Below are 19,934 nucleotides of genomic sequence, written 5' to 3'. Positions count from 1 at the left end.
TTTTTTTTTTTTTGCCTAGAAATTTAAGATAGAATGGAAACGATGTACTGAAGCTTGTGAGATAGACGAACTGGTTTTGAATGCAACCAAAAGTAAGAGAATATTATCACTGTTTAAGCATCAAAGCTTACATCTTTAACCCTAATCTGATATTTTTTAATAGACACAAATAAGTTCATTAGAGTTCATGCTGCTGTTTAATGCATTCAAAGAATAAACATTTGGAGAGTTGAGTTTTGATGCATTTAATGAATAGCAAAAAAAAAAGGAAAAAAATCTGAATTTTCAACATTTGACTTGCTGATCAGAGGCATTTAAAAGGAAAACTGGTCAATTCCAACAAGTAATTGGTGCATTTCTTATGATGGAGGTTAAACCAGTTGGCATCATCATTGTCAATCTATTAACCCCTGATCTCCAGAATTCAACATGTCGGCATAATGTGATGATTGGTTAACACAATCAGAAGATAAAAGGATGTTGAAACTCCCAGCGACAAGTTTGAGATTTACTTACCTCAAGTTAACAGGACAATAAAAGTGTAATCGCAGCGACATGCAAGGAAAATATTTGGTATTAATTGAAAGACAACAGTAGAGCTACATCTTCTTTTTGAAGACGAGACAAATGCACCTTTAGTCAGTCTTATGTCTGCCGTGGAATGCTGCAACTCAGGTGATGAAATGGGTTTTATTTTTCATTTCTGGAACTTTTAATACTTAAAACTCGCTGATATAAAACCCAAATTTAAATGAGCCAACATCACAGTCTTAAATCTGGAAAACTTAACTCTGGATTAATCATTAAAAAAAATACGTCTGATCAGAAGTACTATGTAGGTACATTCTGATTTCTTCATAGGACAGATTAGTGTTCTTTGCATAAAACGCTGACAGGATGATTCTCTCTTCTTCTCTCAGTGACTTTGGCTTTGCTTGCTTTGGGGCTGCTGGTAAATTAACTCTCAACTCTGTTGATCCTCTTGTTTTTCCGCTCCTTTCCCCCCTTTTCCCTTCCTTTCCCGTCTCTCTAAACACACACACACGCACTCACACATTGAATCGCATATCCCAACATGTCAATGGTTGACCAAAGCTGGAAATGCATGTGTGGCCATGCCTCACAAAATAGGCCGCATCATCGAGGGGAGCCCGGCGGACCGCTGCGGGAAGCTGAAGGTCGGCGACCGCATCCTGGCCGTGAACGGGAACTCCATCACCAACAAGTCCCACTCTGACATCGTCAACCTCATCAAGGAGGCCGGGAACACCGTCACGCTGCGAATCATTCCCGGAGATGGTGAGTGGACGACGACGGCGGCCGCGGTTGGTTTGTCCGCGCATCAAAGCTCGCGTTTGACATCTCGGAGCGGCTTTGTCGTTTGTCAAGAAATGTGGTGCTGAAAGGTTCTCCTCCAAGAGGTTTGGATTATCCAGGACTCGTACCAATGATTGATCAAAAAAATGCTAAAATTTCAACGAGGAGATTTCAAGGTTTGGAAAAAGCTTGATATTCATTTGCACCTTTTGAAGCCGCACCATTTTTCTGCAACTGAACGTTTAATTAAAAGCCTAAATTTGAGAAGCAGTATTTACAGTTGAAACTAGATATTTTTATGCACCTGATAATAGACGTAAAGATTTAGTAGGTCAAACCAAGCTGACTACATATTTAACCTTTTTTTTTTTTAGCTTTATTACAAGTTTACCAACTCATAAATGAAATCTTAAAACTTTTAATGTCATATTAGATTTGAGAAGCCGCTCTTTTCTTAATCTACACTTTGAGGAGTTGCAGCGTCTCCCCTGTGTGAGATGGAGCTGAAGTTTCTCTGCTTCTTAAAGTGAGCGAAGCGCCCCCGCAGTGTTGACAGAACAGCTTCTTTGGGGTTATTTGGGAATCTTCCCAGCCGTTACGTTTTTGCCTCTGGCATGCCCCCCGCTTTCAGAGCATGCAAGAGTAATTTAGTTGTCTCTTTGTTTGTTTGTGTGCGAGAGAGAAGCGGAGAACGATCTAGAACTTCCTTCTGTGTACGCAAGTGTGTCGAATCTGTCGTTTCGGCTTTAAATCAAAAAGCTTTGTGCGCCTTTCGTGGTGTTCTTCGCTTAAAAATCGCCGCGGCTTCCTCATAAACGCTCATTAATAGTTTGTGCGAGCGTGAGGAAGGCCATGCTCCCCATCAACCCGCTCGCTGGTGGAGATTTGAGCTATTTGTCCGCCTCGCTGACTTCAAGCTCACCTCATGAATGAGAGGGGCTTTCTTCTTCTCCCGTTTCCGTCCGGAGCAGCGTACGAGAACAGCGAGACAAAACCGCTCTGGCAAACAGACGTACAGAGCTTTGGAGAAAACACTGGGGAGAAATAACCAGATGTGCTCGACATGAAACTTCCTGTTTGTGTTCGTGAGCATGTGTCAACCAGGTGTCGTCTGACATGGAGACAGTCGTTGGGAGGCGGGGGGTGGGGGGTGGGGAAGACTGCAGGTTCTCTTTAAAGGTCGGCTTCTAAGTGCGAATTTCCTCCGCTGCTGTCCACGAACGGTTGCGTGTCTCTGTGTGGATCTGTAACGTTTGCGACGCGAGGAGGAGCTTCTCGCACGGTTCTGCTCTCGTTGCTCCGGCGTGAACGTGGGGATGGAGTTCACAGAGAAATTTGGAAATGGAGATATGGAGCATGGCTGTGTGCAGCAGAAAGCGGATATATTTTTGTAACGTTTTATTGCACAGTTTGTAAGATGAAAACTATTTTAACCATTGTAACGATTGTGACGAAGCTGAAATGTGCGTCCAGCACTTCCGTTCAGCCGGCCTGAGTCAATACTTTGTAGAAACACGTTTCATTTTCGCAACGGCATTAATAAGCTCCCCAGTTCCGGGACAATATTTTTACGTTCTGTGCAAAATACCTTCAGCTTAGTCTGATTAGTCTGGGACACACATTTTTGATTGGATTTAGGTCTGGACTTTGACTAGACCATTCTAACAAATGAATATTGCAGCACTGGCTACGTGTTCAACAGGTTTTTAGTTTTAAGTCACTTACTGACTCTTAGGTTTTCATCCAAGCATTCAACTCCCTGCTGCCCAAAGCTGCAACTACTTTGTATTTTTTTAAGTATATATATATATATATGTGTGTGTGTGTGTGTGTAAAATGAACTTTGTGGTTGTAGTGTGACGCGTTGTGGTAAAAGTGTAGATGCTTTTGTTTGTTGCACAGTTTTTTATTTTGATTCGGGTCAGGAGGGCATTCTGAGCAACTGAGAGGCAAATGAAAGAAATGATTAATCTCTTCTGTGCATTAAAGGTAATAAACGGCAGTGTTTCCCCAGCAGATTGGAAAGACTAACAGGAAACATTTAGAGGGGGAGAGTTAAATACAAAGATCATGAAGCGTTATGGTGCATGTTTTGCAAATGAGGAGATGGAGGGTTGACTAGATTTTTTACGAGGACAATAATGAAGCTGTAAAAGCCGACATCCAGTCTGGAAACCGAAACTCATCCTGCCTAAACTTCTGTCTGATTGCTAATGTTTGCAACTCATCAGGTAACTAAAAGGTTAAGTAAAAAAGAAAGAAAACAACCTAGAAAGTGAATAAAGCTTTCTTAATGCAGTAGCAGTGTTTTCGTTGCTTTGTAGTAAAACCAAAATCTGATTCCGTCGCTGCAGAGATCCTGGAAAATAACCAGGAGCTTTTTGTGTCGGACTGTCGGTTCCGGCCCAAAACGAGATGCGCGCCTTTCATGTGGAAATGAAAAGCGACAAGGGCTTTGACAAAATGATCGACGGCACAAACTTGCTGTCTGATGCTCGTCTCCCGGATGTTTTCTGAGTGTTTTAGGAAGCTGGAGGTGGAGCCGCAGGGCTTTCTGTGGGTCAGCTAATGCTTTGGAGCTGACAGCTGCTGAATGGCCACAAGTGTGCAAACCCGAAAGAAAAAAAAAATGTGAAAAATTGATTTAATCCATCACAGTCTCCTGGAACACCGGATAGGCCTCGGTTATTATGCAAATACCGTAAATTATGGATTTATGCTAAATCAGGAAAAAGCAAACGTATGTAGAAGGTTTTATGTTCCCTGAAGAGAGAGAAAGGAAGAGAGAGGGGGGGAGTCTTAGGAAATCTAGAGTTTGCATGCAGGCTTGGTGGGAAGCTGAGGAGGCAACGCAGTCATGTGGAGCAGAGACGGCTGAGACACCAAGGAAGCAATTCGATTGAAATTCAATTCCAAAACACTTTATTGATCCCAAAGGGAAATTAAATGTTGTTGTAACTCATAATTCAAAGAGTTTCCATCCATTCAGGCTTTATATTTAAAGCCTTTCCTCAACAGAAATAGCTTCTGCAAAATCTTTTTTTGCAGAAGCATTGCATTTCATTTCAAGTCAGGATTCTGCTAATGTGGAAAAAAACATTGAGTTTGAAAAGTAAACATTTAAAGAAACTTTGATTTTTTAAAATGTATTAATTTTCTTGTCCATCTGGTGTGGTGGCACCGTCTTCTCCTTGTCCATGTGCTATTTAATGAATGGTAACGTCATTCATCTTTCTGTCTTCCCCCCCCACAGAGTCATCAAATGCGTCTTTGTTGACGAACGCTGAGAAGATTGCCACCATAACCACAACTCACACATCTCAGCAACAGGCGGCACCTGAGGCCAGGTGAGCAGCACTCCTTGAAATTAACTTTGAATTGATCGGAGAAGCTCTTAACGGTCAGCTCTGCTTAGTCCGTTTTAATCAATTTTGCAGTTCGTTTGTCCGAGAACGTCCGGTTCATTTGGGGAGACGTGAAGGTGCAATCAGACTCTGGTCTGCCTAAAACTCAAAGTCTCGATTCGGTTGAAGTGAACTCTGGTGCAGTTCCAACGTATATGGGAATGCCAAGCGGACCCGAGGTCGCTCCAAAAGCAGGAAGCCAATGATAGCGCAGGGCATTCTGGGTAAATGGAACCAAAACAAACGCAAGAGTCTAACTCTAGAGGGAAAAAAGAGACAAAAGAGAAATCCTACAACTGTTAAAATGTCATGCCACTCCATATATTTTATGTTTTTTTTTTTACATTTTTCAAATAAGGAAGTTGCATTCACGTTTTCTTCTGAGATTTTTGTTGTTTCCTTCAGTCAGTCTTGGTGCAGCGACATTGGAAACAGGTTTTCGAAAGCGTTTGGATTGTTTGACGTGGTGCAGTGTGAAAGCAAACCACCTCAGCCGAAAATGTTGCAAATGTTACCATTTGGTCCCCAATTGACTGAGTTTACCGGACTATCATGTTAAAAAAAAAAAAGATATCTAAAACGGACATAGTTTGACAAAAGTCCTTTGTCATTCAATTCTTTAATTCAAATAAATATTCAAATAAATATCTTTTTTTTTTTTTCAGGACCAACACCAAACCAAAACAGGAGTCTTATGAGTTTAGTACCCCACCAAACCCTCCTCTGCAGCCCCCCATCCAGACAGACTCGACTCAGGTAAGTAAAAAACGCACACCGGTCATTCACCTGTCCATTCATCCATCCCATGTCTCCATCAAGCACTCACCACTCCTAACCACTTCCCCGTTGTCTCCTCACCCATCTATTCAAGCTGTTAGGCCATCCAAAACACACGTCCGAGCTCCACGCTTCAGCTCACACACACACCCACCCACCCACCTTCCCAAGGACGAACGGTGTACATTTTTATTTATTTATCTCCTTGCAATCGCCGGCTGCCATCGGCCAGAGTCCGTGCATTAAGGAAGAGCCTGTTTACTTTCAAAGTACCTCCTCAGTCCATTGTGTTCACCGCTGAATTAATCTGGTGTTGTGGAGATGGCTCTCCTAGATAACATTGATCCCTCTGCAGAGGAGATTAGGAGGGCATGGAGACAAAGCTGCAGAGACTGTCTGCCTGTCCTTGTGCTGCCCAGTCTGTCTCTCTATTGCCTAGAGCCCAATGCATCAATAATTCAGCATCCTTACACCTGAGCATATGCATACACACACATGGAAACGCGCATGCACGCGATGCGAGTGTGCCTTTCCTGGAGGTGGCATTTGTCCCCCCCGCGCTCCTGAAATTAGAGACGGCTTTAAAGGGCGGCACAAAAACCGCACACTTTAATCGAGTCGCACATATGACCTTGATGCTAACACATCCGTGTGTCTGTGTGTATGTATGTGCGTGCGTGTGTGTATCCAGGACTCTGAGTTCTACTCGGTGGACCTGGAGAGAGACAGCAAAGGCTTCGGCTTCAGCCTGCGGGGAGGAAGAGAGTACAACATGGACCTGTACGTGCTGAGGCTCGCCGAGGAAGGAGCCGCAGTCCGCAACGGGAAAATGAGGGTACGCACACGCAAACCACACAAGCTCCAGATCGATGCGTTTAAATTAAAGTTTGTAAAGATCTATTAAGTAGAAATGCTTGCCAACAGGAAGCTGGTTTAGCTTCTTTTTTTTTTTTTTGTTTGCCCCTGTGATGACAACAATTTACATTAAAGATTAGATAGAGAGTATTTAAAGTTTTACTGCTTTTCTCCCTCCTACAAGCTTTGTCTGAGTGGCATCTCCTATGACTTGCGAAGTCATCTTCTGAAATGCGAGTCAGCTTTTCTTAAGGATAGCTTAGACGCCCTCGGATACTCGTCTCCCACCGAACAAGCAGGCGATAAATGGATCGCATTACCGATGGGACTGTGTTGTCTTCTAAAAACAAGATTCCGTAGCCGATAACTTCACTTTGTAATTAACGGGTTGCATTCGGCTGTGCTGCAGTGACGCCGGCGTTTCACTTTTAACTGGAGCAGATCTGAAACGTTGCTTCAGTGTGAAACCGCAACACGAGTTCCCCGGAGCGTTTTTGCAAGCTGCACTGTTCCGCTGCCGGTCTGCATGTCGTCTTACCAGCTCTTACCTCCCATCTCTTCTCAATTTTGCCACAGCTCAGAGTTTCAATTTAATTGTCTTAAAAGCATCTCTGGAGGATTAAGCCGAGGAAATTTGTTTCCTTTCTGTGTGACAATGATGTAGTGATCTAAAACGGCTTATTTAATAAGAAAGAATCGAGGATATTTAATTAAACCCGATGATAGCATCTCTGTTTATATAATCCGATTAGAGGTGCTTTTTTTTTTTTTTTTGTTCCTATTTCGCACAGTTTTGCAGCAGATCTCAGCAGATCATCTCTGATTGCGTTGAGTTTTTATCCGTCGCATACCGATTAAGGTGCCGTCTGAAACGGCTGACTCTTTAGTCTGCCTCAGACCGTACAGCCATCAGCCTAATGCTATCCATCGTGAGGACTGACACTGTGGGAGGTATCCCACAATTACTGCCAACTACGGTTCGGTAAATATAAACGGTCACCTAGTGGCTCATTGAAGCAAAAATGATTCACTGACTGTAGTAACGGGTGTGCAATGAGGCTTTCGTGGTCGAATTACCTTGATAAAAAAAATGCTTTGGTTCGAATTTATGCACAGAGAAAAATATTTAGCATGACTTTTACCTGGAATTAGAAAGGCTTCGCTTAATCTTCCTGCTGCTGAGGTGTTATAACGCATTTGATTTTTTTTCCAGTTATAGCAACATCATTTATCACATTTAGTTGTTGCTATTTTGACCTACAAAGATTTTTTTTTAAATAAATTGGCATTCAGTTTAGGGCTGAAACAATTAATCAGATTAATCGTGATGATTCGATTATTCAAATAATCAACTAGTTTAGTAATCAATTAATCATTTACGGAAGTATATGAACTCAAAAAAAGGCAATTGGCTGCAGGAGCAACACATGTAGAGCAGTAAATAAGCCAAAACTGTCAAACAAATGTACATTTTGCATGCAAGATAAAAAAATTAAAAAAAAGTTTGTAAATATGTTCTACCCAAAACTACTCATGTTGACATCGTTTTAGCTTCACCTGGTTCAAATTGTGTACAAAAACCTCCTGTTGAGCAACTTTTACGATCCACTTTTTAATCAGTTAATCAAAAACATAATCCACAGATTTCCCCTACAGTGTCTTAGGGAAATATGCAGGTATGTCTTTCGAATGCTCTCCCAATGCGTTTGCATGCGAGACACCTTGGAAGAAGTTATTAGTTTTTATTTTGCTCACTTAGGAATGTGAGTTGGTGTAATCTGAACATTTGTACATGCATGTCTGAGGCCTACAGTTTGCATGAGTTCAGGTTATTTAGAGGAATTATTAATAGCAGCAGCAGCAGCTCTGTGAGGCAGAGAGACATGTCAGACAGAGATCCACTCCCTGTCAAAGCAGTATTCCCCTGGTGCAGACGGCTCTGACAGCTTAACCTGAGGAGGGGATTCAAGGAAGCCAAAAGTGTTTCTTCCTTCTTCCTGTTTTCCCTCCCGTCTGTCTCTCTCAGCATCACAGTCGCTGCTCTCTGATTTGCTCTCTGCAAAACGGTTGAGGAAAAGCTGCTCCGGTGCATCTCTATCAATCGGATTTTAAGCTGTAATTTCTTGTCAACCCGTCCACCCTTCCTTTCTGTGTCTTCTCCCCCCTCCCACCCCGACGTCACGTCTTTCCCAACCTTCCCGCTTCACGTCTTCGTCCTTCCGTCCTGTCATTTGTTTTCCCCGCTGCCATCTCCTCTTGTTTTGTTTTTTTTTCCTGCCTCCTCCCTACCTCACCTGTCACTCTGCCTCTTTTTTTTTTTTTTTTTTTTTTTTTTTTTTTTTTTTTCCCCCCCCCCCCCCCCCCCCCCCTCCCCCCTCCCCTTTTTTTTTTTTTTTTTTTTTTTTTTTTTTTTTCTGTTTCCTCCCCTCCCCCAACCCCCACCCCTCCTCGTGGCCTTGCGCCTCTCCCTCCAGGTCGGAGATGAAATCCTGGAGATCAACGGCGAGAGCACCAAAGGCATGAAGCACGCGCGGGCCATCGAGCTCATCAAGAACGGAGGCAGACGCGTCCATCTGGTGCTCAAGAGGGGCGACGGCTCCGTGCCTGAATATGGTGGGTCAATCTACGAAAACATTCCCTTCTCCCCCATCTTCACACCCTGAGCTCGGACGGTGGTGGGGTTCGAAGGTGGCAAAGAACTGAATCGCACATCGGGGACCCCCTTCGCCCCTTCCTGGCGTAGACACACCAGGGACGGGAAGGAGGGTTTGCTTGGCTTTAAAGTCTTTCCGTGGTGAAGGTCACTCCTGTGCTTTTGGATTCTGGGCGTTGGGGGCGGGGGGTAGGAGCTTAGAGGTTGCTCCTCCGGGTGCGGTTGGCCCCTCCTACTGTCGCCTGCTCAGTTTCCATGTCATCCCGCTGTCACTTTTCACCTTCTGGCCGCTCAGCTAAAGCACTCCGTCGGGACTTTACAGAACGGTGGTGGGCCTAATTTCAGTGCAACATATTAAAAAAATAAAAACTGTTTACAGGTTTTTTTTTTGTTCCAGAGTAGGAAAACAAGTTTTTTTTGTTTTTGTTTTTTTTTAGGAAGAAGTGACATATGTTGCTTTAGCTCATTGTTAAACACCAGTTCAGCATTAAAAAGGAAGAAAACTTGACTCTTTGCTTTCCTAGAAAAGGTGGGACGTCTCACAGCTTTGGCCTCTTTGTGACACAAACATATTTATGATATTTATTGGGGGTGAATGTAAGCTACTGAACTCCTTAAGGTTTTAAGTGAGAACTGTTTTAAATAAAAAAGAAGAGGCAGCCTAATACAAGAACATCCAGTGAACTGAATTAGCATTAAAACGTTGACTTATTTCAGTAATTAAGTTCGAAATTGAAATCTGTATGGATTCGTTACACTCAAAGCGATTTATTTCAAGTGACGTATGCGTCTCGCCCTCTTCCGGTCCTGAACTCCATTGATTCTCTATCGTGTTCGTTGTGCAGTGATACCATGATCGTTAAGGCAGGTGTTGGTACTCAGCTGCCAAGTCCTGCTGGAAAATATATATGAAGCGTTTGCTGAAAAAGAGAAGCAGCAAAAGCTCTAAGATGCTTTTAACTTGTAGAAAACTTGGGGGACCAACGTTAACAGACGGCAGGTCTCCCTGAAACACAACTGACTGTGAAAACTTCACACTGGACCCCATGTCTGTCCACTTTTCCTCCATTTTCTCTTTCAAGCTCGAAAAAAATTTACTTTTTTTTTTCCTGAACTGAGGACTTGAACCTCGGTCCCCTTTTTCTCCTTCGCCCAGCTAAGAACTCTGTTTTCTCAGCTCAGTCCTATTTGAAAATTCTTCCTAATCCCACCGCAGAATTAAAGTCTCGTTCAGGAGTGGCTTAAGGCGACATCAGTCTATTTGTCTGCGAAACTAAATTTAGGATCTCTACTAGCTGTTTGCCATATTCATCAAAGTTTATCGAAACAAACACTTGAAATGTATCAAACTGTCTGTAATGAATCATCGTTAAACCCAGTTTGACTTTTTTTGCATTTAGTTACTGAAATAAATTCACGCTTTGACGATGATCTCATTTATCGAGATGCCTTTGTACCCTTTGATTTTCTGTTTCCAAGCCAAAATTCTGCTACAGCGTGCTCGACATTACTCATTCATCCATGGATTTATTTTCTTTTCTTTTTTTTTCTGTTGTACCCATTGTCGATGTTGATGTCATTTAAATGCTGTGAAGATTAAAACACCCAACGCCACACGTTCCCCCCCCCCATGCAAACAGAAAACGAGACCTGGCGCTTATATAAAGCTTTTGTACAGTGATGAAATGAATAGAAACATTTTTACGAGTATTTTTGTTCATTGTACAGAGCCATGAATCAAAGCCACATATAAATGGAGGAGAAAAAAAAAGAAGAAAAGTTTATTACTGCATGAACTTGTCAAGAGTGTACATTTGAAGTTTTTTGCCCCCTATATTGTCGATTTTTCCATAATATTTATGGAACATTTCTTTTTGTATTATTATTGTATTGACAAGTTTGGATTGATAGTCAAGTCATGAACATTTTTCATTGTCTTGCTTTGTTTTCTTTTTATTTTGTTTCTTTGAGTGGAGAAGCTTTTGCTTGTGGAAGTTTATTTGCGGTTTTCAGATCTGCACCTATATGGTGTCATGTGAACTTTGTATATTTTTGATCATCATTTGTATTTTTTTTATCTTATTTTTTAAGTTGACACAACCTTTTTGCCAGTCTTGCCAGTGTTTCTTCTTTTTGATTTCTGAGACTTATTTTTTTTTCTGCTGCTGCTTTGTCAACATGTACGTGTGTGTGTGTGTGTGTGTGCGTGTGTGCGTGTTTGCGTGCGTGTGTGTGTTTGGGTGATTGGGGGGTTGGGGTGTCACTGTTCTGTGTAACTAGTGGCTTTCACTGAAGGGTTTGGGCAACTTCCTGGACTGTCTCTTTACTCTGAATGATCAAATAAACACTCTTTTTTCCAATAAGAATCAACACAATCAGTAACTCTCCCTTGTCTTTCTTCCAGTTGGCTCCAAGCAATCTAAACTTCTGTGTTCTTTGTGTTTTTTTTTTGTTGGTTTTTTTTCTGTTTTTGTGTATGCTCTCTTCTCTGTGTTGCCCTGGGCTCTTGTCTTCCTTCAGGGATGGCCGCTCCCCATCTCACTGCAAGTGTGAGAAATGACAAGATGGGGGAGGCCTCTGTCCTCCAAAATCAGACCACGGTTTGTAGCTGTCCTCCTCCTCTTCCTCCTCCTCTGTCATCTGGGTTCTCCCCCGTCTCTCTTCATCCTGATGTGTGTGTGTGCGTGCTGTGGCCTCAGATCACCTCATGCCCGCGCTCTGCTCCATGCATATACCTAAAAGCTGCTGCACAGCTCTCGTCTAAAGTAGCCCATGCATACGTTTGTAAATTCTGGAAATCGAAGTGTAAAGAGTTTATCTTTTTTTTTTTCCATCCTAGAAAGGCTCTCGTGTGTGGACTACGGAAGACTCCAACTCCTTATGTTCAATTTTTGCTGCAGTTGGATTTATTTGTCTGATTTATGTTTTCGGGCACATTAGAGGTAGAAAAAAAATGCTGGTTGCTTTCTGGTCTGGACTCGATAGCAAAAAAAAAAAATTAAATAAATGCAGGAGAAAAGGTTCATGGATGTAGGGAAGAAGCATCTATGGAGGACGGAGGATGTGGTAATCTCTAATGGGAGAAACTAAAAGAAGGAAAATATAGATGTTCGCTTGCACAACTATAAAACAAAGATTTACTCTTAGGTCAGTAAATAACCACTGTGTTGGTTTTGTTCCAAAAATAACTAAAGTGTTAAATTGGTAAATGTTTTAAAACTCTAAATGTCTTGAATTAGAAAATAAAAAGGTTAAACGAAAATACAAAATTTGCTTCAAAGATCCATATTTAGCTTGGAACACTCCTGACCAAGTTAAACCACTTATGTTTCAAGTAGACGCTTCAATTAATGTTGGGTATTATTCCAACACGTACCAAAAAAACATTGAAATTCAACTTTTAGTGTTCAGCACGACATTACCGAGTTCAAATGTTTTAAAGATGAAAGATTTTAGAACGAAAAGTATTTAAGAACACATTGTAGCCTTTTCTTTTCTTTTTTGCTGATGGTGGGTATTCCTATAACATCATGTTACAGCAGTCAAAGCCTCACAAACATTAAAAAACAAACCTATTAATTTAACACCAAACAAAACTAATTTCATATGCATTTACCATTTTACCCTTTATATATATGCCTAAATATATTTCTTGCTGCTCTTATTAAACCAGTGGTGGGAACAATAGTGGAAGTCTTAGTCTCAATACTTTGTTTTCTGGACTTTGCAAATATTGTTCCGTAAAGTTTATGGTTGTCACCGTAACTCAAAATTTGCCCGTTCCTAGCTGAGACCTGAAAAAACCCCTGAAATGGCTCTTTAGCTTAATATCAACTCAAACATCCTCACAAACACTCGATCTCCACTTGTTGATAAACTGAACTCAATAATTAAACTATCGCTTCTCTCTCCTGATGTTAAACATTAAAATACATCTTGTGACAATGAGAATATTGTGAATTTTTGAAAATCCAAGCTCTTGAGCCTTTTCCTAGTTTATAGGTTTTAGATTAGCATTTATTGACTTTGAGGATACAAATTTCCTGGGAGCTGTTGCAGTTTATGAAACTGTATGAGTAACTGATACACCTGAGTAGGTCCAATAGCCAATAGGACGTGATGACCTGAAGAGCCAACACCATTTCCACTTCAGAGACGTGACCCTACGTAGACCAAGGAGCAGGTTTGTTGTTGGTAACAAATCTTTTGGATTCAATGGCTGCTTCTCCACAATGGCTTTTCTTTTATCTTACCACTGTCATTGGCTGCTGCTGTGCCATCTAACATTTGCTTAACATCAGATTGGCTTTCATTGGATTTGTTCTCAGCTTTACGTCTGAGTGAATCAGCATGATCAGTGTCAAAAGTCTGTAGAGTCGCTTGGTGTGTGGATCCATGTTTGTTCATTCTAGCCTCATCTGTGTGTCAAACTGTGTTGCAGACGGCAGCCCCAACGACATCAGCACCGTCGACGCAGTCACAGGGATACAAAACGCTCCGGAAGTGAGTTCCCTGCCCCTAAATAATGCACCATCAGAGTCCAGCTTACCACCAGAACCCCCACCACATTCCCGGAGCAAGACAGAGCCGAGCCGCCGCACCAATGGCACTGGCAACCATGGCACTGGCAGGCACCATCGTTCTCATCACCGTCACCACTCTCCCAGCAAATCCAAGGCAAAGAAGTCCACAGGGAGGAAAGGGCCTAAGCTGTTAAAGAAGGACAACAAGGAAAAAGATGGCCATCGGCACCGAAGCCGCCACCGCTCGCCTCATAAGGGGCACAGTCGCTCACGCAGTGCAGACAACACCCTGGAAAGCCGCGATAGAGGTCACCGCAGAGGCCGCTCTCCAGAACGCCGTCAAGGTCAACATTCTTCATCAAACCACCGCCACCACTCCCCACGACGCTCGCCGTACCGCTCTCAGCACCGCTCTTACCACCACTCTCCACGACGCTCACCTTACCGCCACAGATCCCCACCCAGGTACCACTCGCCAACCAGACATCGCCACCGCTCCTCAGACCCCTACCGTTACGACACCCCTGAGAGACACAACGAGAAGCCGATGGCAGACGAAGCCGCAATGTCCGATATTCCTCAACCAAGATTCCCTTTTGAAAACTCCATCCTGCGGGACTCGCCAGCTCTAGACCGCCTGAACAGAGATCCCACTCTTTCACTCCCACCACTTCGGAGAGAAGATCGTCTCTACAGGCAGGACAGCCCTCTGAGAACCTCCTCCATGGAGAGGGTCTACAGGGGAGACAGACTCCTGAAGGACTTTGCATCCCGTGACTACAGAGATGTCACCCTGCCCAGAGTCCGAACCCCCGACTTGGATTCATCCTACCAGAAGTACACTTCCCTGTTCAGAGGGCGTACACCTGAGATGCTGGAGAGGGATGGGCGCCTTGCCAGTAGAGGCGTCACCCCTGAACCGCGGTACAGAGCTCGTAGCCTGGAACGTGCCATCTCCCCGCCCAGAAGGGACGACTCTGAAGATGAAGAAGACGATGACATTTTTGTTGCCTCTAAGTTGAGAGAGTACTACAGCACGCTCAAGACCAAGAGCGATCCCCCACCCAAGCCCGTGATCCCTGAGCCTAAGAAGACCTACAAGGATAGTCCCAAAGACCTGAGCATCTGATTGGTCAGCTGTCAGCCAATCATAGATACCACCCACACAACACCTCAAGTACTCGCCTCCATTATCGGTTCTACAGGAATGCACCAACTTGTGTTCACGTGCTCACATATAAAAAACCTTCTCACACACACATTAACTACATATGCATTCACACACAAATTATGTAACGGTGTTGAGTTACTAACAAAAAGTGATTCCAAAATGACTTTTGAAAGCTGTTTTTTTTTCTTTCATTTTTTTAACTGTATGTTTTTCTTTCCCTTTTTTTTTGTTGAAGCATTCTACATTTACAAAACTTTTTCCAGAAAATATAAAATCTGAAAAAACAAAAACAAAACAATGATGTGCCTAAGAGTTCCATTAACAAGCAGCATTTTGTTTTTGATCCTATATGTGGCGGGCATTTTGCGGCCCGCTGTCAGACGATGAAATGTACGTACTTTTCCATGCGGATCCCATGGAAGTGCCGCGCGCCTGGATCACCGCTGCCGGTGCTCCTAACGATGCTGTGCATGTCTTTACCGGTTTCAGTGTCTCTTTTTTCTCTTTCTCTACGTCTCTCCTACCTTTGGTCTCTCTCTCTCTGTCTCTGTCTCTCCTTCCAGTGCCACTGTTTTTTAAAACATTTGACCAGACTATAGCACAAGCCTGCATTTGTTTGTATATTTTTGACAGTTTGCAGTATGTGTACATTCAGAGGTGATCATTTTAAATGAATGAAGGGAAAATTAAAAGTTAAACTATGATGACGATGATGTTGAAATAAAATAATATATTCAACGAATAAACTCGTGTCAGTGTTGCTCCTTTGTTTGCTGTTGTATATAAAACTAATATTACAGAACCTTTTCTTGCTGAAGGGCTCACTACGGGGGCTTTTCAAAAGCTGCTTGAAATGCGTGTGGGCGTTTATAATGCAGTCATGTAACTCTACATATTTTGCCAACGACTGGGCAGCTAGTGCAAGCAAATACAAGTGTATAGAACTCAGAATATACTTTTATAAACTTATCCCAAACAGTAATGACATTTGTATGCTTGCTGCCACAATGTTTCCTGGCAGTAAATGTCAAACCATTGGAAAGTCCGCTTATTTCTGCTTAAATGGTGCCACATTTGTAATAAAATGTTTCTGGGGGTTGAGTAACGGAGGAAAAACTTCCCAATTCCTTCTTTGCCAGTGCCAGCAGCTTTTAGTGGAGACATTGTGATTGGTGGCGTCTCCAATGCGCACCAGTTTCTTCTCTTAATGACCAAACAAAGTGGAGTTTACCTCTGGAATTTTGTCGGTGGTGAAGACGGAGCCGCCCAATGAGCTTTTGTGAAATTAGCATGGATGTGCTTTTGTGACAGACTAAACAGTGCGACCGCAATGACTGAATTGTTCCCAATGCTGGTTGAAAAATGGGATTCCACAGCAGTCCGTTACGAGCTTGTGACCAGAACAGAGGAAGATATACCCGGTGGTTGTGGTTGTGTACTTCAGGCCCCATTAATAAGTTGAATTACCAGAATTGCTTTTTTTTTTTTTTTTTTTTTAGATGTCAATAATAAAATCCAACAAGCGACAATGGAAAAAACAAATTTATGGGTATTGATGGATTGGCAATAACCACACGTTTTTTTGTCTTTGTAAATATTTGGCAGCATAAATGGGGAAAAGCGGGCTCTCCGACAGTTTGAGATTTATTGCCATTAGACATCGTTGCAAAAACTAAATAAGTTAATTTACATATTTTATTTGAATTTTAAATGTACAAACATTTTCACAATGCAAAATAAAATTTGCACATTTAGATTTTATGTTGGTATAAAACTGATTCATCAGTTGTCAAAGTGGGCAGCATGCATCAGTTGCTGTGTTTTACATGAGATTTTGAACATTACTGTGACTATCGCCGTGGTTTTGCGATCAAGTTTGATCGCTACAGTTGGTGTCCTTTTTATTTCAAAATTCAGAAGTGTGTTTTGTGATGGGACCGGCTGGCAGAATGATGAAGCGAATGCCTAAGTCAAAATCTTTTGACTGTGTCGAGAGAAAAAAAAAAGAAGTGATAACGCTAGATGATGTGATAACTCTAGCAAGACCAGGTTGCTAAGAAACCATGAGAGTTTGCACCCTGATGGAAGTCATGGAAAGCAAAAACACCTGATATGTGGAATCTCAGGAAGAAAAAGTTCCAGTTTGCAAGCCTTTCTTTGGTTTGTTAGTTGTGCTGATAAATTTTTGAACGTCGATGAAATTCACTAGCAACTCCTTTCTGAACTGTGGCTCTGCAAGCAGATTATGTTCTCAGTGAGATACGAAATATGGAAGAAAATGAGCTGGATGAGGGATCAATGAGACGGGAGTCAATGAGACACTTTATATCTTGTAGTTTTCTCTCAGTACATGTTTAGGAACTAAATAGATTTGGTTCAGCTGAGGGAACATGAAAGACTAGACCAGGGGTCACCAACTCCAGTCCTCGAGGGCTACCATCCTGCAACTTTTAGATTCACCTCTGCTCCAAAATGTCTGAATTCCCTCACCAGCATTCATTCCTCTCTGCAATAGGCTGGAAACGAGCAGTTTATTTGATCCAGGTGTGTTTGAGCATCTAAAAGTTACAGGATGGTAGCCCTTGAGGACTGGAGTTGGTGACCCCTGGACTAGACTGTTGAATAATTTGATTTAAACATTTTTAAGCTTAATAGAAAACACTTGATCCTGACTCACGAATGAAAGGATGGGGGGGGGGGGGTGGTCCTTTTTGGTTTAGAAATATTGGAGTAAACTGGTTAAATGTGTTGGGAGCTCATTACTTTTAGGACACTGAAAGAAAACGGTGGGAGTTTTTGGAAAAATTTAAAATCTTCCATCCTTTCACATCAAAGCCTGGACAGGCCAGCTTGTTCTGACTCGCTCTGCCTCACTTCTCACTTTCATACCAGCTTTTCCTCCTGACTTCATCTCATCCTGCTGCATCCACTCAGTTTGCTGAAAGATTTATCATTTCGAAGGAGGGGAAAAAAATAACGAGGGAAGCTGCATCCTCAGGACATGACACCAGCAGGTGAAAGAGGATTCAGGAGAAGACTGAGATTACATCCAGTCCAGCTAACTGACTGTGGAGAGACGATGAAAATGTCACGGTCCTTGCAGAAGCATCCCATGAGTTCTCATGCTGTAAAACTTAAGACATTTTTCCTACATGACTTTTTTTTTTTGCACGAGAGCTAAAATTTAATTCATCGCAGATCCTCAGTTTCAAATCTTTTGCAGCCTGTTAAGTTTTTCTCCTGAACTTTCCTCCAGGATTCATATCATCTCTTAAAAAGTTTCCCTTTTCCTACCGAAGAACCGAGGAAAAGTGTCTCTACAGGACGAGGCTGTTGCCCAAACGCGGCTTCTCCATAATGATCTCTAGTGTAGAGTTAGTTAGCCACTCATGGTGATTTTCATTTAATCCAAATAGTTCAGTCCTGCTCTCCTTTGACCGTTCGCCGAGTCTCCTGCACGACTCGAGACAAGTAGGACTTAAAATGTTTTCCTTCACCAAGCGCCGGGTTTGTTGAACACGCGATAAATCGTTACCCTGGTAACAAATTCTCCCACCTGAGCGCTAGATGTTTGCAGCTACCCCAGATTCACCGTGGATCCATTTGCTGCCATTTCAGGTTGACGCTCTCTTAGTTTAGTTCGTCAACCACGTCGCCTTTTTTTATTTTTTTTTTTTGTTGCTTCTTTTGGGATCTTGGATCTACTCTTTACCTTTCATTTCACAATTACTTCAACAAAGCACGTTGAAGATGTGCTGCATTCGTTTGCAAACAAAAGCAATGCGAGGAAAGTGTGGGAAAAAACTCACTTTGTTTTTCTCAATGTATGTGCGTAGAACAGCATGTGTGTGTGTGTAACGTGCATAATGCTCTCACTTTTCCTGAAATGTTTTTCCTTTTACTGACGCCATATGTTCAAAAAAGTCTGCATCCCAGATTACCCTGTGGACGCAATCTGTGCTGCTCATAAGAGGAAACTGAGATAAAGCGTCGTGATCATATCAGAGCGAGTATTTTTTTTTTTTTTTTGGCCTAGTTTCGTTGCAGTTCAATCAGGCTTTAAACACATTCTGCTCCTTTTAAATCAAACCTCTGAAATGCTGTTTCCTAACTCCACGTTTTTAAAGATAACCATATGATTTACGCTAATGTCCAATAATCACAAGTAGTTCGTACAGGAGAATAATGTCTGAGATAAAAATAAAAAATAAAAACACACACACACACACACACACACATCTTAGTGGTGTGTTCAGATTTTACCCAAATTCCGAGGACACAGATGTTTGCATCCCGCTCCCTTCCTCTCTCCACGCTGTCGTTGAACGGTAACCACAGCAGCCCCTAAATAATGGATGTAATCCACATCGGAGCACTAAAACACTCTCCTCTCCCTTTAAATATCACTCTCCCTCTCTTTATCAGGACGCGCTCCACCTTCCATCACCAAATGCAAAAACACAGCCCTGTGTTTTACAGCTCGCGCCACCTAAGAAATGATAAACAGCCCGGGGCCCGGAGACGATTCATCACGTCAGCGGCAGGCAGGAGGATGAGACGGTAATGAAATATCCAATAAGAACATGACGGCAGCCCGGCAGGCTGTCAGCAACCCGGGTCAAGCACCTTTATCTTTTTTGTTTGTTTGTTTATTTTGGTTTTGTTTTTGTGTTTTTGTTTTTTGTTTCCTCCTCCTCCCTTCAGCCAAGCTCCAGCTGCTCTCTTTTCTGACCCTACAAGATCCTCTGCGCCATTACCATGGAAACGCAGAAGCGACAGGCTCCATACTCATGCTGACCGGAGCGCAACGGGAGAGAGCATCCATAAATATGAACACTAACAAGAGTGCGGGGGTTTATTTTCGGTGGTGTGAAAAGAAAAGGAAAAAAAAAAGAAAAAGTCGATATGACTTTTCAGTAAGATTCTCCGCCTGGTTCTCCATAGCCGTCATTCAGCGACTATTATTTGTCATGATATGGCTTCTGTCTCATACTCCACAGTGCATGGCCGTCTTTGAGAAGTGAAGTGGAGGAATGCATTGTGGACGTTCAAATGGGATTTTGTAAAGTGTATTTTTTTTTTCTCATCAATGCTACTACAATACTGTCAGACTTAGAAAAGCTTTAGGTTTCCTGTGTGGCTGATCTAATCAAGTGCAAGATGCCTTATTTGAAATTTAGGCTGATGATTTTCCTTTTGGATAAATTTGTTCTATTTGGATCTAAGACATGCAG

At 42.4% G+C, this 19,934-nt stretch overlaps 1 protein-coding gene across 5 annotated transcripts in view; it reads left to right on the top strand.

Moving 5' to 3' along the window:
• magi1b (membrane associated guanylate kinase, WW and PDZ domain containing 1b) overlaps positions 1 to 15,412 on the top strand; it is a 46,817-nt gene extending 31,405 nt beyond the window's left edge. For 4 of the 5 annotated variants that reach the window (XM_015042574.1, XM_015042572.1, XM_015042570.1 and 1 more), the window contains 6 exons: positions 1,096 to 1,299; positions 4,571 to 4,664; positions 5,387 to 5,477; positions 6,190 to 6,333; positions 8,828 to 8,966; positions 13,448 to 15,412. In XM_015042574.1, the coding sequence (XP_014898060.1) occupies positions 1,096 to 1,299; positions 4,571 to 4,664; positions 5,387 to 5,477; positions 6,190 to 6,333; positions 8,828 to 8,966; positions 13,448 to 14,658 (1,883 nt within the window). In that variant the 3' untranslated portion in view covers positions 14,659 to 15,412. The remainder of the gene's footprint in view (positions 1 to 1,095; positions 1,300 to 4,570; positions 4,665 to 5,386; positions 5,478 to 6,189; positions 6,334 to 8,827; positions 8,967 to 13,447) is intronic. The other variant, XM_015042573.1, reaches the window with a different exon arrangement.
• Positions 15,413 to 19,934: the final 4,522 nt, after the last annotated feature.

The sequence above is a fragment of the Poecilia latipinna genome, unplaced genomic scaffold (assembly GCF_001443285.1).
Source record: "Poecilia latipinna isolate Pla-1442-1.1 unplaced genomic scaffold, P_latipinna-1.0 Scaffold595, whole genome shotgun sequence".
NCBI lineage: Eukaryota > Metazoa > Chordata > Actinopteri > Cyprinodontiformes > Poeciliidae > Poecilia > Poecilia latipinna.
Note: the sequence above shows the minus strand (reverse complement) of the source record. Positions and strands in the feature narration are given on the sequence as shown.